The sequence below is a fragment of the Oncorhynchus clarkii genome, chromosome 21 (assembly GCF_045791955.1).
Source record: "Oncorhynchus clarkii lewisi isolate Uvic-CL-2024 chromosome 21, UVic_Ocla_1.0, whole genome shotgun sequence".
Taxonomy (NCBI): domain Eukaryota; kingdom Metazoa; phylum Chordata; class Actinopteri; order Salmoniformes; family Salmonidae; genus Oncorhynchus; species Oncorhynchus clarkii.
This window is the reverse complement of record NC_092167.1, coordinates 40,149,706-40,177,424: the sequence shown is the minus strand read 5'-3', so window position 1 is coordinate 40,177,424 and position 27,719 is coordinate 40,149,706. Positions and strand designations below refer to the sequence as shown.

At 41.6% G+C, this 27,719-nt stretch overlaps 1 protein-coding gene across 1 annotated transcript in view; it reads right to left on the bottom strand.

Moving 5' to 3' along the window:
• LOC139379010 (regulator of G-protein signaling 12-like) overlaps positions 1–27,719 on the bottom strand; it is a 76,568-nt gene that overhangs the window by 25,665 nt on the left and 23,184 nt on the right. Inside the window, exons 3-4 of the mRNA XM_071121718.1 lie at positions 2,182–2,203; positions 252–424 (exon numbers count right to left, since the gene is read on the bottom strand). Of these exons, the coding sequence (XP_070977819.1) occupies positions 252–424; positions 2,182–2,203 (195 nt within the window). The remainder of the gene's footprint in view (positions 1–251; positions 425–2,181; positions 2,204–27,719) is intronic.

Sequence of the window (27,719 nt, the reverse complement as noted above, 5' to 3'; positions counted from 1 at the left end):
TATGTCTGAGGTACCTTCACATTGATTTCATCCAACAGAATGGAGAATGAGAGAGAACTGTAACATCACGTAACATGCAAACTAAAACAGAATTTTGGACGTCTGAGGAAGACGAGTATAGATTTCATCTAACAGAATAGAGAATGAGGAAGATAATGGACTGTTGAGTTTGTTGGGTTTCAGATCACATAACTAAACTAACAGTGAACTAAAATAAAACTCAATTTCCCAGAGTTCTTTACAGTACATACTGAGAAGTAGCGGACGCCAATGGGGTCCTGGAGCAGGCGCTCGAAGCAGGCGGCCCAGCTGGCCACCCGGCGCTCTGACAGCCTCCTGTGGCTGCCGGCGCCGGGCAGACTGCCATTGCTGTTCAGACTGCTCTGGCTGCAGCAGCCCTGGAGCTGCACACCACCACCATGGTCTGGAGAGAGAGGAAAATGGTAGGGAAAGTGGTTAGGGGACAACGGGGGTAGGGACCAGAACTGTTCTGACAGTGACTGTTCTGACAACAACAGCCTTAATGCTGCACCATAGTCTACAGCAAAGAAAAGTTCATTCAGGGACTCAATTCTAAGCTAGTTCAAAGAGAGGGAAGAAAATGCTATTGGTCCAAAACCACTCAAAAGAAGGGAATAGCTTGGGAACTGTGGAATCTAGAGAAAGAGGACTATTTTAACAAGTACTTCCAATGACTCAGTTAGTGCCTGCTATCATGGCGGCAGATGCCCATTTCAAAGTCCCACCAACCAGAAAGCAAAAAATCAAAAACACAAAAAGGAAGACAGTAAGGTCTGTTACCAAATTGCTCTTGAATGGTCAATGTCAGGCAAGAGAAGTGTTCACGATCTGCCAATGCTTACGGAATTGAGGAATTTTAAGCCTCTGTTTGGAGCTTTCTGAAAACACTACACAGATTAAAACATAGCCTCCAGCACCAGGGTATCTGATCACTGATAAGCATGCACAAGCACAGGACAAATAATAATTACATGTAGCCTCTAAATGCTATTGCAAATATTACATGACAACTTGGACACTGAATCATGACTGTTCGTGACTGACTACTTTACAATGTTGTGAGTAATGCCTCGGGATACAGTCTAACTATAGAAGCTCATGCTTTTGTTAGCCAACTCGCCCAGCTGAATCAGTAGGTGTCAGCAGAGTTGTAAAGGCATAAAACAAGCTGGTTTTTACAAGCCCTCACATCTCCCATTAAAAGACGCAAGAGATGTATTCCATTTTCTATTACACAAATCAATTTGTCCCAGACATTTGTTTATATTTTCATTTCAAAACTCTGCCAATTGACCTCAGTGACGTGATATTTGGTTTGGAGTTGACACAATATTTGGTATTTGGTTTGGAATCTTGAGTTTGCCAGCAGAGAGCAAATATGGGGCCTGTGTTGCTTTATAATGGGATGGTTTTCAGGATAAACAGCATAGAGTTTCTTCGCCACATGCTCATTGAAAGAGCTAAGCAGCTCCTCCAAAACCACAGCGCCATCGAACATGGCGTTCAGCAAACATTATTAAACGTCTGTGAAAGGGTAAACCAACAGCAAACACACAATCCCAAACCCTATCCTAAAACAGTGTTTCCCAACTCCAGTCCTCCAGTGTCCCGAACTTCACACATTTTTTGTTGCAGCCCCAGACAAGCCCACCTGATTCAACTAATCATTGAGCCCTCAATAAGTGGAATCAGGTGAGTTTGTCTGGGGCCACAACAAAAACGTGTGCTGGTTGGAATACTCGAGGAGTTGGGAAACCCTGCCGTAAAACCCCTGCACAAGAGCCTTTTGTTGAGGTCGTAAATAAATAGGTTGACATCATATTCTGTGAGCCTGTTTAATTCAATAACCTCAGAGTTGCATGTTGTGGAGAGCTTAATAAACACACAATAAAAAGCAAACATACAGGAAACGGAGAAAGACGCTTTCAAGAAAAAGGCACACAAAAAGTGACTTTTATTGTTCAACAAAAAGGTCCATGGAGGGACAAAACTCGCCATTTGGCCCATGCTTGTTTTGGAACACTTTTGTTGAACTCAACTTAAAGCTTATTACTTAGCCTAGTACATACAGGTGCAGGAAGCAAAAATATGTGCTGTGTTCTGTCATCACAGATAAAGTGAATGTAAGAACAAGTGTAATGAAAAGAGAAATGTACTCACCACCTTCTGAGGAAGCAGCCGACTGAAAGACAACAAAGAGAGACATGAGTGAGAAGATGTCGTCATGACCTCCTCCTGCTCCGAGGCAAGGAACCACTGGAGCCTGAGCACAGAATGTCTCTCCAGGCATCCCACCAGTGTGTGTGTGTGTGTGTGTGTGTGTGTGTGTGTGTGTGTGTGTGGCTACTAATGTGGGATGTGGGTGGATCCAGCCCAGGGCCTCTGCACACACACACACACACACACACACACACACACACACACACACACACACACACACACACACACACACACACACACAGATGTTCACACCTCAAGAATGGGTCCCACTTCTCACCACACACACACTCACTACCTATGACTCACATGCTTTGGACACACAAAAACACACTCGGGGCACATGAGCATATTCGGAGATGCACACTCTCACACACACTCTCTCTCACACACACACACACATGCACACGCACTCACACGCGCGCACACACGCACACACACACGCACACACGCACACACACACGCACACACAGACAAAAAAAAGTGGCATGTTCCCTCTCACTGGTGTCTGGTCAGACTAGAAGTCATCATGAGAAGCCACTTGCTTGCACTAATAGGCCACTTTTCACATGCTAATTCAGGGGCTGAGTGGGCAATGAAAGTCTATACAAGACTATAGGCCATAGAGTGATCAGCAATTCTGACAAGCATCTTTGGAAAGAGAAAAAAATAATAATCACAAAGCCCGGGTGTAACCATTATGCCGATTCTGTTGCAAAACGTTTTGTCTGTTTACTCCAAACGGAAAATGCAAGCAAGAGTTTCTATTGGACAAATTCAAGTAGGTCCTTCCCTGTTTGTTTCCGTCTGGTTCTTAAACAGTAAACGGTTTCCGTAATGAATACACTCTCCTGGAATTTCATTGCTGGCATATTTATTAGCGAAATGGTCTCTTCTCTTCACAAGAATAGGTTGATTTTATGCAGCAGCTACAAATGTTTACTTAGCAAACCATTTGAAGACATTGCTGGTGAGAGAATGGCAGAAAACCAGGGATATCTGTTAAGATTGGTTTAGTAAGGCTAAAATAAAGGTTTACAGCTGAAAGGCAAATATTTTCAAATGCAGCAGAAGAAATTAGTAGAGCATCGTTCAGCTTTGTCCAAGAACACACTATTAATCATTGTGTTGGAGGATTCATTTAGAAAGAGAGACTGATTCCCTACGAGGTTATGAGAAGCCACTTCAGTGTGAACATGCTGGTAGATACAGTCACCTCCAAAATTATTGGCACCCTTGGTAAAGATGAGCAAAAAATACTCTATATAATAAATTATACAAATACTGAGCTGTATTGTACGCTCAAAACAATTGAGAAATTCAATATTTCATAATAATTCAATTGCTCAGTGAAAGAGATTTTGTTTAACAAGTCATTTCAAAATATCTCTAAAAGGGATAACGATGCAGCCTTTTTCTAAAATGTAAACACATTGGGAGGGATCTTTGACCATTCCTCCATACAGAATCTTTCCAGGTCCTTGATATCCTTTGTTTGCTCTTATGGACTGCCCTCTTCAATTCAAATCACTCTGGTTTAAGTCCAGAGACTTAACAAGGCCCCCAGGCCATTGCAAAATGTTGTACTTGGGGTTATTGTTTTGCTGGCCAAGTTTCAGCCTCATGCCAGAGGCAACCAAGTTTTTGGCTAAATTGTCCTGTTACTTGGTAAAGTTCATGATGCCGTTGACCTCTAACAAGGGCCCCAGGACCAGTGGAAGCAAATAGCCCCATAACATCAAAGATCCACCACCATATTTTACCATAGGTACGAGGTACTTTTCTGTCCACTGGATATGTCTAGACAAGGCACTTCCAACCAGGCTAATGCTTGAGATAAATCATATAGATGGCACCGGAAGAAATGTCAGCCGTCTTATGGGCGCCTAACCAATTGTGCTATTATGTGTTTTTTTGTCACGTTATTTGTAACTTATTTTGTACATAATGTTTCTGCAACCGTATCTTACAGCAAAAAAGAGATTCTGGACATCAGGACAGTGATCACTCACCTCGGATTAGACAAAGATTTTTTCTTCAACAAGCAGGACGCACAGGCTGTACTTCAGACACCCGACAAGGCCGAAATCCCCGTCATTGGCAAGCGAAAGAGACGCAGGTATAGAGGACACAGGCGGGTGCCTCGTAAGGATCCGTTGACGGCGAGTGGGAAATCTGTCCTTAACATCAATATTACTTGCCAACGTACAATATTTGGCCAATAAATTAGACGAGGTACGATCACGAATACCCTATCAACGGGTCATCAAAAACTGTAATATCTTGTGTTTCACCGAATCGTGGCTGAATGACGACATGAAAAACATTCAGCTGGCGGGACATACGCAGCACCGTCTAGATAGAACAGCAAGACGAGGGGGGGCGGTCTGTGTATATTTTGAAACAACAGCTTGTGCACGAAATCTATGGAAGTCTCTAGATTTTTCTTGCGTATCTCATGATAAGCTGTAGACCACACTATTTGCCAAGAGAGTTTTCATACATTTTTTGTGGATGTTGATTTACCACCACAGATGGATGCTGGCACTAAGTCCGCACTCAGTCAGCTGTATAAGGAAATAAGCAAACAGGAAACCACACACCCAGTTGCGGCGCTCCTAGTGGCCGGGGACTTTGATGCAGGGAAACTTAAATCAGTTTTACCTAATTTATATTAGCATGTTAAATGCGCAACCAAAGGGAAAAAAATCTAGATCACCTTTACTCCACACACAGAGACACGTACAAAGCTCTCCCTCACCCTCTATTTGGAAAATCTTATCATAATTCTATCCTGATATCCTCTCCTGATTCCTGCATACAAGCAAAAAAAATAAAGCAGGAAGCACCAATGACTCGGTCTATAAAAAAAAAGTGGTCAGATGAAGCAGATGCTAAACTACAGGACTGTTTTGCTAGCAAAGACTGGAAAATGTTCCGGGATTCTTCCGATGGCATTGAGGAGTACACCACATCAGTCACTGGCTTTAACAATAAGCGCATTGAGGATGTCATCCCCACAGTAACTGTACGTACATACCAAAACCAGAAGCCATGGAATACAGGCAACATTTGCACTGAGCTAAAGGGTAGAGCTGCCACTTTCATGGTGCGGGACTCTAACCCGGAAGCTTATAAGAAATCCTGCTATGCCCTCCGACGAACCATCAAACAGGCAACCCGCCAGTACAGGACTAAGATTGAATAGTACTACACAGGCTCAGACGCACATTGGATGTGGCAGAGCCTGCAAACTATTACAGACTACAAAGGAAAGCACAGCTGCGAGCTGCCCAGTGACACGAGCCTACCAGACGAGCTAAATCACTCCTATGCTCGCTTTGAAGCAAGCAACACTGAGGCTTGCATGAGAGCATCAGCTGTTCCGAACTACTGTGTGATCACGCTCTCCGTAGCCAACGTGAGTAAGACCTTTAAACAGGTCAACATTCACAAGGTCGCTAGGATGTGTGATCAAAGCATGTGCTGACCAACTGGCAGGTGTCTTCACTGACACGTCCCTGATTTGAGTCTGTAATACCAACATGCTTCAAGCAGACCACCATAGTCCCTGTGCCCAAGAAGCCTAAGGTAACCTGCCTAAATGACTACAGACCCGTAGCACTCACGTCCGTAGCCATGAAGTGCTTTGAAAGGCTGGTTATGGCTCACATTAACATCATTATCCGGGAATCCCTAGACCCACTCTAATTTGCATACCGCTCAAACAGATCCACAGATGATGCAATCTCTATTGCACTCCACACTGCCATTTCCCACTTGGACAAAAGGAACACCACGTGAAAATGCTATTCATTGACGATAGCTTAGTGTTCAACACCATAGTGCCCTCAAAGCTCATCACTAAGCTAAGGATCCTGGGACTAAACTAAACTATGCCCCTCAGGGGTGCATGCTCAGTCCCCACCTGTACTCCCTGTTCACCCACGACTGCATGGCCAGGCATGACTCCAACACCATCATTAAATTTGCAGACGACACAACAGTGGTAGGCCTGATCACCGACAATGACGAGACAGCCTATAGGGAGGAGTTCAGAGACGTGCCAGAAAAACAACCTATCCCTCAACATAATCAAGACAAAGGAGATGATTGTGGACGACAGGAAAAGGAGGACCAAGCACACCCCCATTCTCATCGACAGGGCTGTAGTGGAGCAAGTTGAGAGCTTCAAGTTCCTTGGTGTCCACATCACCAACAAACTATCAACTGACCAGTACCCCCACACATTGACTCTGTACCGGTACCACCTGTATATAGCCTCGCTACTGTTATTTTCACTGTCATTTTTCAGTTTCAAAAATATATATATTTACTTATCTATTGTTTACCTAATACGTATTTTTTACTTAAAAAATGCACTGTTGGTTAGGGCTTGTAAGTAAGTAAAGCATTTCACTGTAAGGTCTACTACACCTGTTGTATTCGGCGCACGTGACAAATAAACTTAGATTTGATTTGATCATTTCGGGGACAGAAAAGTATTGCTATGCAAAATTAGCAAAGCTTAATGACAAAAGATTGCATAACAAGAGATAATTTAAATATCTTTGTGGACCTACTATTGGTCACAACTGGGAGAAGCAATTTATGCATCTAAAATAACATCCTTCATTGATCAATGACTTGAGGAATATGACCAGACACATTTTGTACCCGCCCACTGACTGACTCAGTCTCAGAGTCAGTCAGTGGTAAATAATGTTGGACCATCTGAGGGTTAGGGATCACGGTCATGTGCACCCACTGTGGTCCATTCCATTTTGGGAGTGACGGTGACCATATTTAAACCTTGCAGGGTTTTCCCTCTCTCACAGAGGTCGAAACAAAGGGCAGTCCCAAGAACCACAACATCCAGTCTTCACTCAACAACCACAAGGCTGCTGAACCAACCTTATACAGATGGGTCCTAAAAGCCACCTCTTGTGTGGTGGCTAGAACACATACAGCCAGGAGTCAAAGGGAGAGAAGATGAAGGGGTCAATAGAAAACAGAGAGGAGGGTGGGGGGTGGAGAGAGCACCCACTCAACTGTTGCTTCAGTAGATCTGTCAGTTAAAAGTACTAAAAGCACCACCTTTAAATACAGAGTAGTCACCAGTAACCACATTTTATTCTAAACTACAGACAGCCATCATCTATGATATGACACACGTCTTGGTTAGTTTATAACTCATAAAAAGTCCCTACTGAAACCATGCAATTGGGTCATTCTACGAAAGTGGTTGCTTTCCAGTCCGCTGCATTAACCACGAGGAAAAACACATTAAAAACGTCAGATAATAACACAAAATATATGCTTTTGTTTTAATTGAAGTGTTTTTGTGTTAATAAAACATATGTAAGTCAGTTCTATTGCAAAAAAAATGCTTTATATATCATAGCTTGTCTCGGGTCAGGAGTCGTGGTTAAGTGACATTTAGAGTTGAAAATACATATTTTTTTACACACTTTAAATGTCATAATACAAAGGAAAGTATTATAGTTATTTATAATGGATTACTTAAACTAAAATATAAACTAAATATTATAAATAATTTACAGGGAATACCTCTCAATTTCATGTCCCTCATGATACCCCATTATAAAAACCACCATAAAAAAAACATGCAACATGCTTGCCAGCCTCTTACTGGGTCAAAGGTTCTTCGGAGGTGGGGCTGTTTTGAAAAGCACATGGTGAGTCTGCAATCTCTCTTCTATTAACAGTTTGATGATTAATTTGGTAATTTCATGTGAAGCCTTAAGATGTGTCAACAGTGTTCCACAGTTTACAGTAAAGGGAAAAGGAAATTTGATAAAAAATAATTGTGGTTTGAGCTACTATGGCCGCCATTTTTTCATTATCATGAAACTTTTCTGTCTTTGATTATATATTCAAATTAAATAGTCAAATTATATTCTGGAAAGCCTGAATTTTCATCCAAATATGTGTAATACCAGTGGTAAAAAGGCTACAGGGATTTTTTTTATGTTGTAAAATAGCTAAATACATTAAGCAGGCATGTTGTTAATTAACATTTTTAAGGGGTTGACTATTATCTGACTAAGTATTATAACTTTTTTAAACATAAAAATAAAATAGCTGGTCAAAATGCCACAATTGTCATAGAACGACCCAGTTATACAGGTGAGTGGTGGGAAGCCTAGCGGTTAAGCGCATTGGGCCAGTAACTGAAAAGTTGCTGGTTCGAATCCCCAAGCCGACTAGGTAAAAAATATGCCATTGTGCCCTTGAGCAAGGCACTTAACCCTCATTGTTCCTGTAAGTCGCTCTGGATAAGTGTCTGCTAAATGACTCAAATATCAACACAAAATCAGTCGCTAGAGTAGAATGACATTTCAAGGCCTTGTGTTGTGTTACATTGATGGGAAAAACAGTTGAGATGTCAGCCATATCCTGTTCTCTAGGATGATGGACTTACCAACCAATCTTTCATTCATGTTGCCTCATAGGAGAGCATAATACAGTACATCTCATCATGACACATCGCGGATCATAGCCAACCAAGTACCTTCCCTCATAAATCACTATGTGTCATATGAGAAGCGTTTCTGATGAATGATAATTATACATGTCAGATCATGTCATGTCAGGTTGCCTTTCACATATGTAGGCTACACTTTACGACACATTATCCATAAAAAAATAGCAATTTCAACACTCCTTTGATTTATCTCGCCACACCTACGAAAGTTGTCACACTGTTGATTCACGAAACAGAGTGTGTGCGTGCCTGTGTCTCTGTGTGTGTGTGTGTGTGTGTGTGTGTGTGTGTGTGTGTGTGTGTGTGGTGACTGCCCACAGTGGTTGCTGGAACTACACACACACCTCTGTGTGTTTTCCAGCTCATTATTTCTTCCACAGCAGTACACCCCTGTGAAGAGATCCAGTGATGGCTGCCCACCTCTGTTGTCTCAACTGCTCTGCTCTCATCCTCTGTTCACACCTCCAGCGACTGGCTCTATCCATGGGTGGCACTAGGCAGCAGGGCCGTAGCTACATATGAGGACTCTGATAAATAAATAATTAGGAACTCAGTCTGAGTCTCAACTTACTGTTGAGGGTTAAAATAAAAGGTGCAATTTTGAAACTCTGTTGTTCATCAGCAGTTTCCATTATGTTGTGTGTATGTCACTCAATTAATTAGCCCATGTCAGTAAAAAAAATGTTAGACTGGTAAATTTGTCTAGTTAGTCTAGACATCTAATCATGGCCCTTACCTCCAGGGGGGCCCACATTGATTTTGTTAGTCATCTCACTCAGATATCAAATTAACATGGCATACATCATGGCAAAATGTGTCAAATTACAGGAAACTATATTTTAAAACTGCAGAAATGTCTCCCCACCCCATGGCAAAATGTGTATAACTGCAGGAATGTAGCTATAAAACTGCAAAAACAGAAAAAGTTCTGTAAAGCAAATTTATTTGTTAACTTTTATTTAATAAAATGCTTTTTCTGCTAACAGATCCCTCTGTACATATAAAATTATAGTTTTTAATCCCGGTGTTGAGTTCATGTGTTGTGGCTAATTGTATAGCTAATATGTAAATTGATTGAGATGAATGAACCAAAAGCATCCAATCTGATAATGGCTTGGGTACCTTTTTGATGTTCTCCAAATAGCATTTTTGAGTTTTTAAATTGCATAGAAATGTAGTAAAACAGTTGACTAAAGTCCTGATGTTTTCATACAGCCCAGGTGCTGGTAGAGAACTTAAGTGGGGAACACAGAATATACACTGATTCCTAAGAAGTAATGTAGGCTACAGTCAGGTCCAACATTATTTGTACCTTTGATAAAGATGAGAAAAAAAATACTGATTTCATTGTATAAAAAAAATATCTAAAAAATATGTCAAAAATGATTTGCACCCCTAAAGATTCTTATAAATAAAATTAAAACAAAATGCCATCTGCAGTAACATTCTACTTTAACATAATGTTCATCTCAGTTAAATTGTGGCCTTTACATGGATCCTGTTTCATTGGGGTATATAAATGAGGTAACACACATTTGGATACAAAATGTGTACAACAAATTGCACAAAATGAAATACCACTTACCACTATTAGGGCAACAAATAATGTGTTTAAAACCACTGAAACTGTGGTAAACTAGCCTGGTATTGGAAGCAAGTGTATCTTGTCCCCACGCACAGTGAGGAAGATGGTTCGGGAGGCAAAGAAAAGCATGGTCTCATCTTTGGGTCACCAAGTCTCCAAATTTACAATTAGATGTCACCATGCCAATAGGCTCTTTGGAAGGGTTGCCAAAAACAAGCTTTTATTGAGAGCAACCAACAAATGTAAACGCCTGGAGCTAAACAGCATTGGCACTTGGATTGGAACCGGTGCTATGGGCAGATGACACGAAAATTGGTCTCTTTGGCGTCAAAAGAAGGATGCAGAATATGGAAAACAAGGGTGCCAAAACAAGGGCGCCAATAATTGACCTAGCTTTTTTAGATGTATTTGTATAACTTAAACAAAATTGCTTTCTCTGAGCAATTGTATTAGTATAAAATAAAATAATTTTGCATAACATATATTGCAGTATTGGTATTATGCATTTTATACAGTCTTTATTGCTCATCTTTATCAAGCGTGCCAATAATTATGGACATGGCTGTACATCTGATAGTGGCATCCAAATCAAATCAAGACAAGCGTATGACAGCCATGTGTAATGAACATACAGTTGAAGTCAGAAGTTTACATACACTTAGGTTGGAGTCATTAAAACTCGTTTTTCAACCACTCCACAAATTTCTTGTTAACAAACTATAGTTTTGGCAAGTCGGTTAGGACATCTACTTTGTGCATGACACAAGTCATTTTTTCAACAATTGTTTGCAGACAGATTATTTCACTTATAATTCACTGTATCACAATTCCAGTGGGTCAGAAGTTTACATACACTAAGTTGATTGTGCCTTTAAACAACTTGGAAAATTCCAGAAAATTATGTCATGGCTTTAGAAGCTTCTGATAAGTTAATTGACATCATTTGAGTCAACTGGAGGTGTACCTGTGGATCTATTTCTAGGCTTATCTTCATACTCAGTGCCACTTTGCTTGACATCATGGGAAAATAAAAATAAATCAGCCAAGACCTCAGAATTGGAGACCTCCACAAGTTTGATTCATCCTTGGGAGCCATTTCCAAACGCCTGAAGGTACCGCGTTCATCTGTACAAACAATAGTAGGCAAGTATAAACACCATGGGACCACGCAGCCGTCATCAGGAAGGAGACACGTTCTGTCTCCTAGAGATTAACGTACCTTGGTGCGAAAAGTGTAAATAAATCCCAGAACAACAGCAAAGGACCTTGTGAAGATGCTGGAGGAAACAGTACAAAAGTATCTATATCCACAGTAAAACAAGTCCTATATCAACATAACCTGAAAGGCCGCTCAGCAAGGAAGAAGCCACTGCTCCAAAACCGCCATAAAAAAGCCAGACTACGGTTTTCAACTGCACATGGGGACAAAGATCGTACTTTTTGGAGAAATGTCCTCTGGTCTGATGAAACAAAAATAGAACTGTTTGGTCATAATGACCATCGTTAATCATGGGGGTGGCAGCATCATGTTTTGGGGGTGCTTTGCTGCAGAAGGGACTGGTGCACTTCACAAAATAGATGGCCTCATGAGGATGGAAAATTATGTGGATATATTGAAGCAGCATCTCAACACATCAGTCAGGAAGTTAAAGCTTGGTCGCAAATGGGTCTTCCAAATGGACAATGACCCCAAAATGGCTTAAGGACAACAAAGTCAAGGTATTGGAGTGGCCATCACAAAGCCCTGACCTCAAGCCTATAGAAAATTTGGGGGCAGAACTGAAAAAGCGTGTGCGAGCAAGGAATGCCTATAAACCTGACTCAGTTACACCAGCTCTGTCAGGAGGAATGGGCCAAAATTCACCCAACTTATTGTGGGAAGCTTGTGGAAGGCTACCCGAAACGTTTGACACAAGTTAAACAATTTAAAGGCAATGCTACCAAATACTAATTGAGTGTATGTAAACTTTTGACCCACTGGGAATTTGATAAAATAAATAAAAGCTGAAATAAATAATTCTCTCTACTATTATTCTGACATTTCACATTCTTAAAATAAAATGGTGATCCTAACTGACCTAAGACAGGGAATTTTTACTAGGATTAAATGTCAGGAAATGTGAAAAACTGAGTTTAAATGTATTTGGCTAAGGTGTATGTAAACTTCCGACTTCAACTGTATCCAGTGAGACAATGTACAATCACAATGATGTTAACACTCAACTTTTCCAATGTAAGCATTAACATATGGCAGCCACAGGCTATGCATACATTTCCAACACAAATGCAGGTTTGTCCTAAACCCTGCAGGTTTGTCTGAAACACCACACATTCAACACGGACCCAGGTACCAAACTGTTGCACAGCTGAGATGTAGCTCAGATCACAGACCACTGCCACCCAACTGTAACTCAGTTGGTAGAGCACGGTGCTTGTAACTCCAGCGTGGTGGGTTCGATTCCCAGGACCACCTGAATGTAAAAATGTATGAACACATGACTGTAAATCACTTCGGATAAAAGCGTCTGCTAAATGGCGTATATTAGATGATGCCTGGCTATTCTTTAAAAGTGCCTTCCTCACCATCTTAAATAAGCATGCCCCATTCAAAAAATGTAGAACTAGGAATAGATATAGTCCTTGGTTCACTCCAGACTTGACCAGCACAAAAACATCCTGTGGCGTTCTGCATTAGCATCGAATAGCCCCCATGATATGCAACTTTTCAGGGAAGTTAGGAACAAATATACACAGGCAGTTAGGAAAGCTAAGGCTAGATTTTTCAAACAGAAATTTGCATCCTGTAGTACTAACTCAAAAAAGTTCTGGGACACTGTAAAGTCCATGGAGAATAAGAGCACCTCCTCCCAGCTGCCCACTGCTCTGAGGCTAGGAAACACTGTCACCGTCGATAAATCCACTATAATTGAGAATTTCAATAAGCATTTCTCTACGGCTGGCCATGCTTTCCACCTGGCTACCCCTACCCCGGGCAACTGCCCGGCACCCTCCACAGCATCCCGCCAAAGCCCCCACCATTTCTCCTTTACACAAATCCAGATAGCTGATGTTCTGAAAGAGCTGAAAAAGCTGGACCCCTACAAATCAGCCGGGCTAGACAATCTGGACCCTCTCCTAAAATTATCTGCCAAAATTGTTGCAACCCCTATTACTAGCCTGATAACTGGCTACAGGTTATCTACAAGTCTCTGCTAGGTAAAGCCCCGCCTTATCTCAGCTCACTGGTCACCATAGCAGCACCCACTCGTAGCACGCGCTCCAGCAGGTATATCTCACTGGTCACCCCCAAAGCCAATTCCTCCTTTGGTCGTCTTTCCTTCCAGTTCTCTGCTGCCAATGACTGGAATGAACTGCAAAAATCTCTGAAGCTGGAGACTCATATCTCCCTCACTAGCTTTAAGCACCAGCTGTCAGAGCAGCTCACAGATCACTGCACCTGTACATAGCCCATCTGTAAACAGCCCATCTATCTACCTACCTCATCCCCATACAGTATTTATTCATTTATCTTGCCCCTTTGCACCCCAGTATCTCTACTTGCACATTCATCTTCTGCACATCTACCATTCCAGTGTATAAATTGCTATATTGTAATTACTTTGCCACCATGGCCTATTTATTGCCTTAAAACTACCTTATCTTACCTCATTTGCACTCACTGTATATAGACTTTTTGTTTTCTTTTGTTCCGCCTTATTATTGACTATGTTTTGTTTAGTCCATGTGTAACTCTGTGTTGTTGTATGTGTTGAATTGCTATGCTTTATCTTGGCCAGGTCGCAGTTGTAAATGATAACTTTTTCTCAACTAGCTTACCTGGTTAAATAACGGTGAAATAAATACAACTACATTTAAAAAATATTATTTTAAAGACCAGAGTTGTAGAAGAAGTTAAAACTATGGCAGATCACATCCCACTTCTTCACTTGTTTAGAAGGGTTTGGGTTAAGAGATATTCTCTTTCTTGATCACACAGAGAGAAATGCATTTTCAACCTTCATACAAGTTGAAGCAGTTCCTCTGTCCCAACTGTGAAAACAAACGTTACCACAATGAATATGATTCCCCACTCCAGACTGATGTTAGTGAGAGAGAACGCCCGACACAGCTGTTTTGAGTGGGAGGAGAGGATAGAGAAAGAGAGAGAGGAAAAGATAGAAAAAGAACGAGAGAGAGAGTAATTACTAAAGCAGATGCTTTAACAAAAACAGGAGTCCTTTACCACCACAAGACAAAAGAATGAAACTCTCCTATGAAGTTCTCAGAAGTTTACTTACGGTGTTGAAGTACCAGGCTTTCTTAAAGGAGAGTCTCTTTTTGAGACTCATTGTTCTCGGAGTCTGGTGTATGTTAACAGGCAGACAGATATGTGTCTGAGTGCATACCTGAACACTCCCCACCAGGGGCGGAGCTTCAATGCAGCCAATAAGGGGAGCCCCCAAGAATGTCTGTCATATCATTAAAGAAATGGTGACAAAAAAAATCAAATGATATGGTAACACTTTACCATGTCATAATGTCATAAAAATTTCATAAAAACCGACATAACCTGTCATAATATGGTCATAACACTGTCATGACCCATATATTTAGACTTGTTGTGACATATATTGTGTTATTTTATGGCTGGTTATGACACCTACATAAGCGTGTCAAAACCCACATTTATCCAAATGTTTCCTTTCATTTGAAAGATTGTTTCTAAAAATCCTTTGTTGTTGTAATGTATTCTTTACAGTCATGTTTTTTTCATCATATTTTAAACTTGTAGAAACACTGACACTGTCATGAAGCATTATGCCCATCCTGTTTCACTTTACTTGGACTAAGAAAATACACTTTATGAGACTGTCAAGCAGTATTATGACCATCATAATCATATAAGCCAGATAGGCCTATCACGTAAATGCCCTTATATCAAATCAAATCACATTTTATTTGTCACATGTGCCGAATACAACAGGTTACAGTGAAATGCTTACTTAGAGACCCCAGACCACGGCCACCCAACTGTAGCTCAGTTGGTAGAGTATGGCGCTTGTAACACCAACATGGTGGGTCAGTCATCAGTCAAAAAGAGGGTGTCTTGTCCTGCTCCTGAAATCTGCTCCTGCATGAATCCCAGATTACAGCATTGGGGTATGTGCACGTCTGACATCAATATGTGCGCAATTACAATGATAATTTAACATGGTAAAACATTTTTTTTTTTATAGATAACATAAACATACAGTTGACACGTAGGCTTTGGTGTATGGAACGTTTTGCCTTGTGTGGTGGGTTTTGTGGGTTTTGACACTCTTATGCAGGCGTCATTAACCAGCCATAAAATAACGCAATTTATGTCACAACAGATCTAAATATGTGTCATGACAGTATTTTATGACCTTATTATATAACAAGTTATGTCAACTGTTATGACATATTATTATGATTATATTATGATATGACCGTGTCATAACATGTTATGATGCTGGGTGTCCTGTAAAATGTTACCTTTTATATCTGCATTTATATAAGATATTACCTCGCATATCATTGGCACATTCGTCCGTTGTCATGGATTCGCATAATGCATTTTAGGATCCGGCAAATCTGTGACAGTCTGCTCATCTGCGTCAGATCTAGCCGGCTAGCTAGCTAAAAATCGGAGCTCTGGCTAGAATGGAACGTAGGTATAAACCTGGGTCTGAAATGCGAAGAGAAAAGGAAGGGAAAACCTGGTCACATGGGCCTTTAACACATTTATTTAGTCAAGTTGAGCAGCATGACAAGATTGAGACTAACAACAATGCCCCTGACACTGACAGTGAATCTGGTGACCATGTCAATGACAGGAGTAGCAGCTGCATGTCAGCATCAAGCGAGGAAAAAGTGCTCTGAGTCCGACAGCTAGCACCAAGGCCAGGTCAGGAGGAGGATGTTAAGCAGGGGAGGAATGACAGTGTCACCGGCGAGGACCTCATTGGTAGGAATAACAACGAGGGGGTCCCCATATGGGAGTGAAAGTTTCGCCGCTGGTCCCCACCCAAATGCTGCCACCGTGTCTGTACAAGTCGGAGAGAGCCGGAGGAATTTGAAGAGGTACCGGACCGGAGGACCTCAGTTCCCCTATACTCCTGCGCTCACTGTTGCCGTGGCAACCCACATGAGCAATACAGTACATTCAGCCTCCGCAACCACAGTGCGTGAGGGATTCGGATGAAATAAAACACAAACCCCTGCTCCCTCCTCCTCGAAAAATGTCAAACCACATTGGCCGCTTTCCTATTCTTTTGTTTTCAGACACAGTTTTCTATATGCATTGCCTTGAGAGGGCTTGAGTCACCGATACATTGAAACCAGATGAATTTTCAAATAAGATTTAGCATTTATCCTCATCAGGTTGCACCATTCAGCTATAATTTGATCCACCATAACTATCAACTCCAACTACAAAAGCAATCGACCATTTCTATAACCAAGAAAACAATGTATAATTTAATGAAAATAATCCTGTCAACTATTTGACTGGTTCTACTAGCAGTTTTTCCTTTCCACAAAAGAGAAGGAAAATACGTTTAGAAACCTTTGGCATTGGAGTCGGATTGAGTCGCAGTTCTGATGTTCTTTGGCAATCTCTGGGATCTGTGTGCAAATTGCTTTGGAACCCACTCTATTTTCCCAAACATGGGTGGCCCATTCCAAGGTTTTCTCATAGCTGATGGACAAGCCTTATTCCATTTCATTCCTCTCTTAACACAGAGTTCCCATCATTTCATCATGGCCTGGAAGTGCCGTGTAAGCCTGGTTTCACATGCAGTACTTCTTAACATGTTAAGATTTCACAGAGGATTGTTTTATGTCCTAGTGCATTTGAACATGGTATATTACGGTCTATTAATATTTATCATGTGAATGTCCTCTCAGTCATGGTCTGTGTCAAAAGAGAGAAAAAAAAGAGAGCGAGAGAGACTGACAGACAGACAAAGAGAGAAAAAGTGTGTGTGTGTGTGTGTGTGTGTGTGTGTGTGTGTGTGTGTGTGTGTGTGTGTGTGTGTGTGTGTGTGTGTGTGTGTGTGTGTGTGTGGTAAACGAAAATGAAAACAAAGACACTAAAATAACAAACAAAAAACATAATGAATTATGTTAAGTTTGAGTTTTTTTTCCAAATTGTCAGCAAAAATGTTATGGGGTTTTCAAGCTTTTGTGGGCTTTAAGCCTCTGAATCTGCTACCAGGAGATGGCGATGTTTCAAATAGACCTTGCTTATGAATCACTATCACCACAAGAGACTGGACTCAATGTTGTAACTATGGGAATACATTTCTTAAAAGGGGGTAACATTCTAGCCAATGATAAGGCAGAAGTGAATAACAGGCACAACTCCGATAAAACATTGTTTTCTCAAAGTTGCCGGGATGCCACGTGCATCCGCTTATATCAGTACATTTGTAAAAACCTAAACATTACGAAACTTCTATTCGATCAAATAAGCTTTACGTATTCGACACTCTCTCATTGACCTCCATACAAAAAAAATCTCCTTTTGACGGGTTAATGCTTATTTTCGCACAGACAGATTTTGGAGCAAAGTCAGCCCTCTGGCTTCGCCTCTACCTCTCTGCTATCACTAGCTACAGTATTACTAGCTATCAGGGAAGAAATCCGCGGGATAACTAGCATAGCCAAAGGGCGAGAACGCCAGGATAGTGGGTTCAATTCCCAGGATAACCCATACATAAAATATATGCACGCTTTGGATAAAAGCGTCTGCTAAATGGCATATATACTATTAATATAGCATGTGTACAAATTTACTAAATAACCAATCCATTTGTTTTTATTTAATGTGCAGCATCTTTTTTAGATCAGTTCCTCATCCAATTGTCATGCTTACGACTCTTGCTTACTGACTAAGAGCTGAAAGAAGAAAGCCTAGCAGAATATTCCCACACTTTATGCTTAATGACATTTTCCAAAATGTCTAAGCCTGTTCCAACCATTGTCTATTGAGTCCCAGTGGTTCTAATACTCAAAATGAAGGCCTCCCATGATGAGACTCCATAAGATGGAATCCGCAGCAGGGGAGACAGCACCACTAACCACCCCACGGCCCTTCTTATTGTTTTGTTGACGAAGCGGAATAGAGGAGCGTCGCCCAAAGTGGTAAAAAAATGTGCAGTACATATTCTGCTGTTCCATCGCATGTGTAATGATGTCCGAAGAGGAAACACCTGTTTTTGTTGTTTGCAGTAACGTTTTTGTTGTTGTAATATCGAAAACGCATGTGACAGCTTTACCATTAATGATTCCAGCTTTAATCATCCCTGAGCCAACACTCCCACAACCAAATCAATTAGTCAGATATTTCCTTTCCTCCCTATAATCTATTCCTATGCGAACACTCCAATGTCAACAAGACCTCGGCAGCACTCGTCAGAAGTTCTAAACAAAGCAATCTCCAATTGAAGCAGACAACTAATCTCTGCCTGCTCTCTTATGGCAGACTAAAAACTATTCCTCTGAAAATAACATCAAGAGAGGGGTTTGGAAGCCGCTTCCTTTGACTGATAAGATGGAAAATGCATTTCTTCCCCAACAAAGAGAGGAGAAGAAGAGAGAGAATAGAGACTCCTCTGGCAATATGTGAGCAAGTGAAGATACGCCCCCAGACAGAGCGACAGCATTGTGTTGTGTGCTTCAAAATGTTTTCACTGGGAAATCTGTTTAGCCACAACGTCCCTGTAGGTCTGCTAGACACTGTGTAACATCAGCTCAGATCTGATGATGAGCTCATGAACGATGATTGGGTGACAGTGAGGGATAGTAAACAAATTGAACTCAATTAGAGTAGTCTCTCCCTAAATGTGCCATCTACTTCCTAAAGGCAAAGTGGGCATGTAAGACCAAGGCTAAAACTAAGAGGATTATTCCTAAGAATTTGACCATGGCTTGCATACAGTCAGTGTTGCATACAGTCAGTCTTCAATGGGTGATCATTCATTGCTGGTGTTTGGATGTAGCCTAAAGCACTTATCTGGGGATATTTGTTTGCAAATTCAATCAAATGTCCACTTGTTTTGAATAATTCTACTACAAAGATCTTCTCACAAGCATACACGATGTCGCAGCCTAAATATCTTTGCCTTGGAAGAGCAGCAAGGAAGGACCATGATCAGGTCAAACAAGGAACTGGAGTCCACTGGAACCAATTAGCTGTGCACAACCATTCAGCCTTTGGTGTAATCAATTCCAGAAACAAAGACCTTTAACTGTCATTTAAGGTCAGTCTGATATGCATGTGAACAACAACCATTGTCCCGCTGCGTTTCATCTCCTAATCTCCCTGATCTGTGCTAATCACAGTCATTCTTCTTTAAGAAGAATTGGCTCTCCAATTAGCCGTTACAGCCGCAGCAGATGGGGTCGGCTCCCGTCTGGACTTAAACTGGTATGTGTTAAACTGGTATGTTGTTGTAGACTACCTGAGCTGTGTGTGTGTGTGTGTGTGTGTGTGTGTGTGTGTGTGTGTGTGTGTGTGTGTGTGTGTGTGTGTGTGTGTGTGTGTGTGTGTGTGTGTACATGTATGCGAGCACGCCCGTGTGTACGCCCACACGTGTGTGTATGTGCAAGTGTGTGTCTATACACTACATATACTTAAGTATGTGGACACCTCTTCAAATTAGTGTATTCGGGTATTTCAGTCACACCCGTTGCTGACAGGTGTATAAAATCGAGCACCCATCCAATCTCCATAGACAAACATTAGCAGTAGAATGACCTTACTGGAGAGCTCAGTGACTTTCAAGATTCCACCTTTCCAGTTCAACAAATGTCAGTTTGACAAATGTCTGTCCTGCTAGAGCTACCCCAGTCAACTGTATGTGCTGTTATTGTGAAGTGGAAATGTCTGGGAGCAACTACAGCTCAGATGCGTTGAGATGCGATGCACTTCTGGTGTTGCCTACCAGAAGTGGTAGGCAACACAAGCTTACAGAAAGTGACCGCCGAGTGCTGAAATGCATAAAAACAGTCTGTCATCGGTTGCAACATTCACTACCAAGTTCCAAACTGCCTCTGAAAGCAACGTCAGCACAAGAACTGTTCATCAGGAGCTTCATGAAATGGGTTTCCATGGCAGAGCAGCCACACATGGCCGAGCAACATAAGATCACCATGAGCAATACCAGTAAAGCTTGCCGCCATTGGACTTTGGAGCAGTGGAAACGCGTTCTCTGGAGTGATGAATCACGCTTTACCATCTGGCAGTCTGACAGACGAATCTGGGTTTGGCAGATGCCAGTAGAACGCTACCTGCCCGAATGCATAGTGCCAACTGTAAAGTTTGGTGGAGGAGGAATAATAGTCTACGGTTGTTTTTCATGGTTCTGGCTAGGCCTCTTAGCTCCAGTGAAGGGAAATATTTACGCTACAGCATACAATGACATTCTAGACAATTCTGTGCTTCCAACTTTGTGGTAACAGTTTGGGGAAGGCCCTTTCCTGTTTCAGCAAGCCCCTGTGCAGAAAGCAAGGTCCATACAGAAATGGTTTGTCGAGATCGGTGTGGAAGAACTTGACTGACCTCAACCCCATCAAACAACTTTGGGATGAATTGGAATGCCGACTGTGAGCCAGGCCTAATCGCCCATCATCAGTGCCCGACCGCACTTATGCTCTTGTGGCTGAATGGAAGCAAGTCCCCGCAGCAATGTTCCAACATCTAGTGGAAAGCCTTCCCAGAAGAGTGGAGGCTGTTATAGCAGCAAAGGGGGGGACCAACTATATTAATGCCCATGATTTTGGAATGAGGTAATTTTGGTCATGCAGTGTATATATCTGTGTCACTGGTAGACAGGTCATACTAGGGCAGCCATGACACGTTAGGGAGTGTTACTGTGTTAGCATTCCTCTCACTGGAGATGTTTACCTTTCTCATTCCTGATGCTCTACATCTCTCAGGGTCAGACACACTAAACCCAGGCTATATAACAGTCAGAACTGAGTGTTTCTTCCTTGTTCCAGAGACGGGTAATATTAATTTAACCCCGCCTGACCCTTTGTACAGGTACAGTGACCTAATGTATTTCCGAGGCATGACATTCGCTCCATTAAGCAATTGCTAGTGTCGCTCTGAATGCAGATACGTCAGTGTGGCGGAAGCGTAAAAAATTGATAACTTAATTGAGAATAGATTGGATAACATCTGACATCTCAAACTTTCATAACAGGCTTACTGTACAGTGTGTGACGTTCAACGTTGAGCTGAAAACATCTTTGCAGTAAATCAGTTGAGGAACATTGAGGAAGATCGAACTGGTCCACTGAAGAAAAATATTCAGACATCACAGCCTTGTTGACTATGACGGAGGAGAGCCTTGAAGGCGTGCAGAGTTGGCCACATTAGACCCCAACACACCCTCGTCCTGCTTTCTCTCCCACAGCTACACAAGAAATGGGCTTTCCAAACTGAAACCTTGCACTTGTAATTAGCCCTAGATTCTTCCCCCTTAGTCTCCCAAAAATAGCCCCACTACAGAGAGAGAAAGCTTGAAGGGTTTCATGCAGTGTTAAAAAAAATCAAGGGTGATCTTATTATGGCATTAAGGGCCACGCCCCATTTGTCATTCGTCAAAAACAAAAAACTAGATTTATGTTTTCTCAACAAAATAAATATATATACAGTGCCTTGCGAAAGTATTCGGCCCCCTTTAACTTTGCGACCTTTTGCCACATTTCAGGCTTCAAACATAAAGATATAAAACTGTATTTTTTTGTGAAGAATCAACAACAAGTGGGACACAATCATGAAGTGGAACGACATTTATTGGATATTTCAAACTTTTTTAACAAATCAAAAACTAAAAAATTGGGCGTGCAAAATTATTCAGCCCCCTTAAGTTAATACTTTGTAGCGCCACCTTTTGCTGCGATTACAGCTGTAAGTCGCTTGGGGTATGTCTCTATCAGTTTTGCACATCGAGAGACTGACATTTTTTCCCATTCCTCCTTGCAAAACAGCTCGAGCTCAGTGAGGTTGGATGGAGAGCATTTGTGAACAGCAGTTTTCAGTTCTTTCCACAGATTCTCGATTGGATTCAGGTCTGGACTTTGACCTGGCCATTCTAACACCTGGATATGTTTATTTTTGAACCATTCCATTGTAGATTTTGCTTTATGTTTTGGATCATTGTCTTGTTGGAAGACAAATCTCCATCCCAGTCTCAGGTCTTTTGCAGACTCCATCAGGTTTTCTTCCAGAATGGTCCTGGATTTGGCTCCATCCATCTTCCCATCAATTTTAACCATCTTCCCTGTCCCTGCTGAAGAAAAGCAGGCCCAAACCATGATGCTGCCACCACCATGTTTGACAGTGGGGATGGTGTGTTCAGCTGTGTTGCTTTTACGCCAAACATAACGTTTTGCATTGTTGCCAAAAAGTTCAATTTTGTTTTCATCTGACCAGAGCACCTTCTTCCACATGTTTGGTGTGTCTCCCAGGTGGCTTGTGGCAAACTTTAAACAACACTTTTTATGGATATCTTTAAGAAATGGCTTTCTTCTTGCCACTCTTCCATAAAGGCCAGATTTGTGCAATATACGACTGATTGTTGTCCTATGGACAGAGTCTCCCACCTCAGCTGTAGATCTCTGCAGTTCATCCAGAGTGATCATGGGCCTCTTGGCTGCATCTCTGATCAGTCTTCTCCTTGTATGAGCTGAAAGTTTAGAGAGACGGCCAGGTCTTGGTAGATTTGCAGTGGTCTGATACTCCTTCCATTTCAATATTATCGCTTGACATCCTGGGGGCAATCAAATGTGCGTTCAGTCAGAACTCCATCCCAGTACGTCTCTCGCGCCAGACGCCTTACTTCCTCACGTGGCTTTCTGCTTCCCCCCATGTTGTTCGTCAGGTTCTACTATAGGTGAAAGGGCGACATGTGTGGACTAAAACAGCATAAAACCGTAACAGTAATTGTCAGACACATTGAGAAATAGTTTGGTAAATTTTTGGGGGGGGTCGAATTAACCAGTTATCTACCTTTGATAAGCAGCTATCTATAGGTAGCTGGTAGCTTGCTAGATATGCCAATATCATGCCAATATCAAGTCTTTCTAAACTCAGTTCTGATTAACTCGTAAATGTGAAGTTATTTCAGAATGAACTTTAACTGGCTAGCACATCATGCTTTGTGACATTATGTTAGCTAGCTATCCCCAGTTAGATAATGTTTTCACTTATTGCATCTGCATGCTTGTTGCGTTCTCCCTGGTGTACTCGTTCGTTTGTGAGCTGGCTGCTCATTTTAAATCTAATCTAGTCAAAACTGAGGCAGCATGTGCAGCAGTGGTCATTCGGTTTTGATGTGCAAAACTGAAATTGGTGTATTTACGCTGTGTTCAAATGCACAGATCACTTTATATACTGTATCTTCTCAAAGAAACTAATGGTAGTTCGAAAACTTGGCATCATATTTCTGTCATGCTGCTTTGCACCGAGTACTTAGCCAATCAGCGGCCGCCACCGGTGGTTTTGTTTTAGCCTATGATGATGAGAGGGCCTTGTGATTTGTAAGCTTGGAGTTTTTCAGTGTGTAACTAGACTAAGGGAGATGGACTGGGCCTTGACATTGAAATAGTACCATTCCCTGACTTTCTGCTGAGTGTAATGAGTGAGTGTAAAGGTCAATTCCGTGACCTTGTGATCCAGTGCCTTGTTGGTTCTTCTGGTCATACTGCAGTGGCTACACTATACGAAATACAATCACGTTACCAAATAATTGATTAAAACACACTGTTTTGCTATGAAGTTCTACAGTAGCCTCAACAGCACTCTGTAGGGTAGCACCATAGTGTAGCCATGGGACAGCTAGTTTCCGTCCTCTTCTGAGTACATTGACTTCAATACGAAAACTAGGAAGCTCACCCCCTTCCATAGACTTACACAGTAATTATAACAACTTCCGGAGGACGTCCTCCAACCAATCAGAGCTCTTGCAGCATGAACTGACATGTTGTCCACCGAGAATTTATCTAGTACTGAAAGCAGTACTGAAAGCTACAACTAGCTAGTACTGCAGTGCATAAAATGTGATGAGTAGTTGACTCAAAGAGAGAGAAAGACAATAGTTGAACAGTTTTGAACAAATTAATTTATTAAAAAATGAAGCAGGAGCAAGAAAGTATATGAACGGAGCAGAGTACAGAGATATCCTTGATGAAAACCTGCTCCAGAGTGCTCAGGACCTCAGACTGGAGCAAAGGTTCACCTGCCAACAGGACAACGACCCTAAGCACACAACCAAGACAACGCAGGAGTGACTTCGGGACAAGTCTCTGAATGTTCTTGAGTGGCCCAGCCAGAGCCCAGACTTGAACCCGATCAAACCTCTCTGGAGACTTGAAAATAGCTGTGCAGCAACACTCCCCATCCAACTTAAGAGGATTTGCAGAGAAGAATGGGAGAAACTCCCCAAATACTGGTGTGCCAAGCTTGTAAGAAGACTCGATTCTGTATACACTGCCAAAGGTGCTTCAACAAGCTCTCAAGTGGCGCAGCGGTCTAAGGCACTGCATCTCAGTGCAAGATGTGTCACTACAGTCCCTGGTTTGAATCCAGGCTGTATCACATCTGGCCGTGATTGGGAGTCCCATAGGGCAGCGCACAATTGGCCCAGCGTCGTCCGGGTTTGGCTGGGATAGGCCGTCATTGTAAATAAATAGAACTGACTTGCCTGGTTAAATAACTAAACAAAGTACTTACTAAAGGTTCTGAATACTTATGTGATATTATATATATATACATCTTTTTTTAATAAGCTTTTTTTTTATCAACTTTTTTTGCTTTGTCATTATGGGGTTTGTGTGTAGATTGATGAGGGAAAAAATGTATTTAATCAATTTTAGAATAAGGTTGTAACATAACAAAATGCGCAAAGCACTGTAATTAGCTAGAAAATGCAGCTAACTAGTTTAGCCTACTCAAACACCCGGCTCAAACAGAGAGGTATGCTATGTTAGCTAGCTGGCTATGACTATCCAACACTAGAACTCTTCCAATTCAAGGTAAGCTTTTGGTTTTATTAATTTACTGCCACCGAGGCATGCCTGTGTAACAGCTAAACTGCTTGCTGACTGTTCACTGTACTGCGGGTTTACTAACACGCTAGTTCTAATAGCTATGTTGACTAGCTATAACGCTAGCTAATATGGTGAAAACGATGAAGGCTGTGTGTAGAGGTTAACGGTTAAGATATGATATGAAGGTTTGGCTTGGAAAGTTTTTTCGCCTGGTCACAGATAGCTGATGTGTTGTGTACTGAAGTCACCAAGTGAAGGGAAAATGTGAGAGGAGGAGAGCTCGTAGATGTGAGAATGAAAACAATGAGCAAAGTGATCATGCTGTTTGTATGTGGCTGCTATGAAAGTGAACTGTGTTTGCACGTGATCAGGAGCATGTATATTCATTACGCTAATTCTTAAATAAAATGAAACAGGGATAAACATACCTGAATTTGTCCAATAGAAACTCTCGTTTGCAACTGTTGGACAAATGATTACACCCCAGATCAGCTAGATGCAGGCAAGCGTGTGCAAGGTGGGATTAAATCTGTCCCTGTCTGTCACCTTGATTATTCACATTTGTCTCTCGACCTGTGTACCTACACTATCGTTAAAAAGTTTGGGGTCACTTAGAAATGTACTTGCTTTTGAAAGAAAAGCTAATTTTTTGTCATTTAAAATAACATAAATTAATCAGAAATACAGTGTAGACATTGTTAATGTTGTAAATGACCATTGTACCTGGAAACGGCAGATTTTGTTTATGGAATATCTACATAGGCCCATTATCAGCAACCATCACTCCTGTGTTCCAATGGCACGTTGTGTTAGCTAATCCAAGTTTATCATTTTAAAAGACTAATTGATCATTAGAGAAACCTTTTGCAATTGTTAGCACAGCTGAAAACTGTTGTTCTGATTAAAGAAGCAATAAAACTGGCCTTCTTTAGACTAGTTGAGTATCTGAAGCATCAGCATTTGTGAGTTCGATAACAGGCTCAAAATGGCCAGAAACAAATAACTTTCTTCTGAAACTCGTCAGTCAATTCTTGTTCTGATAAATGAAGGCTATACCATGCAAGAAATTGCCAAGAAAAACTGAAGATCTCGTGCAACGCTGTGAACTACTCCCTTCACAGAACAGCGCAAACTGACTCTAACAAGAATAGAAAGAGGAGTGGGAGGCCACGGTGCACAACTGAGCAAGAAGACAAGTACATTAGAGTGTCTAGTTTGAGAAACAGACGCTTCACAAGTTGGTTAAATAGTACCAAAACACCAGTCTCAACGTCAACAGTGAAGAGGCGACTCCGAGATGCTAGCCTTCTAGGCAGAGTTGCAAAGAAAAAGCCATATCTCAGACTGGCCAATAAAAATGAAAGATTAAGCTGGACAGAGCAATTCTGCCTAGAAGGCCAACATCCCAGAGTCAGCTCTTTTCAGCTGTGCTAACATGATTGCCAAAGAGTTTTCTAATCATCAATTAGCCTTTTAAAATGATCCACTTGGATTAGCTAACACAACGTGCCATTGGAACACAGGAGTGATGGTTGCTGATAATGTCGCCTCTGTACGCATATGTACAGTTGAAGTCGGAAGTTTACATACACCTTAGCCCAATACATTTAAATTCAGTTTTTCACAATTCCTGACATTTAATCCTAGTAAAAATTCCCTGTCTTTGGTCACCACTTTATTTTAAGAATGTGAAATGTCAGAATAATAGTATAGGGAATTACTTATTTCAGCTTTTATTTATTTTATCACATTCCCAGTGGGTCAGAAGTTTACATACACTCAATTAGTATTTGGTAGCATTGCCTTTAAATTGTTTAACTTGTGTCAAACGTTTCGGGTAGCCTTCCACAAGCTTCCCACAATAAGGTGGGTGAATTTTGGCCCATTCCTCCTGACAGAGCTGGTGTAACAGAGCTGGTTTGTAGGCCTCCTTGCTTGCACATGCTTTTTCAGTTCTGCCCACAAATATTCTATAGGATTGAGGTCAGGGTCTTGTGATGGCCACTCCAATACCTTGACTTTGTTGTCCTTAAGCCATTTTGCCACAACTTTGGAAGTATGCTTGGGGTCATTGTCCATTTGGAAGACCAATTTGCGACCAAGCTTTAACTTCCTGACTGATGTCTTGAGATGTTGCTTCAATATATCCATATAATTTTCCATCCTCATGATGCCATCTATTTTGTGAAGTGCACCAGTCCCTCATGCAGCAAAGCACCCCCACAACACGATGCTGCCACCACGTGCTTCACGGTTGGGATGGTGTTCTTCGGCTTGCAAGCATCCCCCTTTTCCCTCCAAACA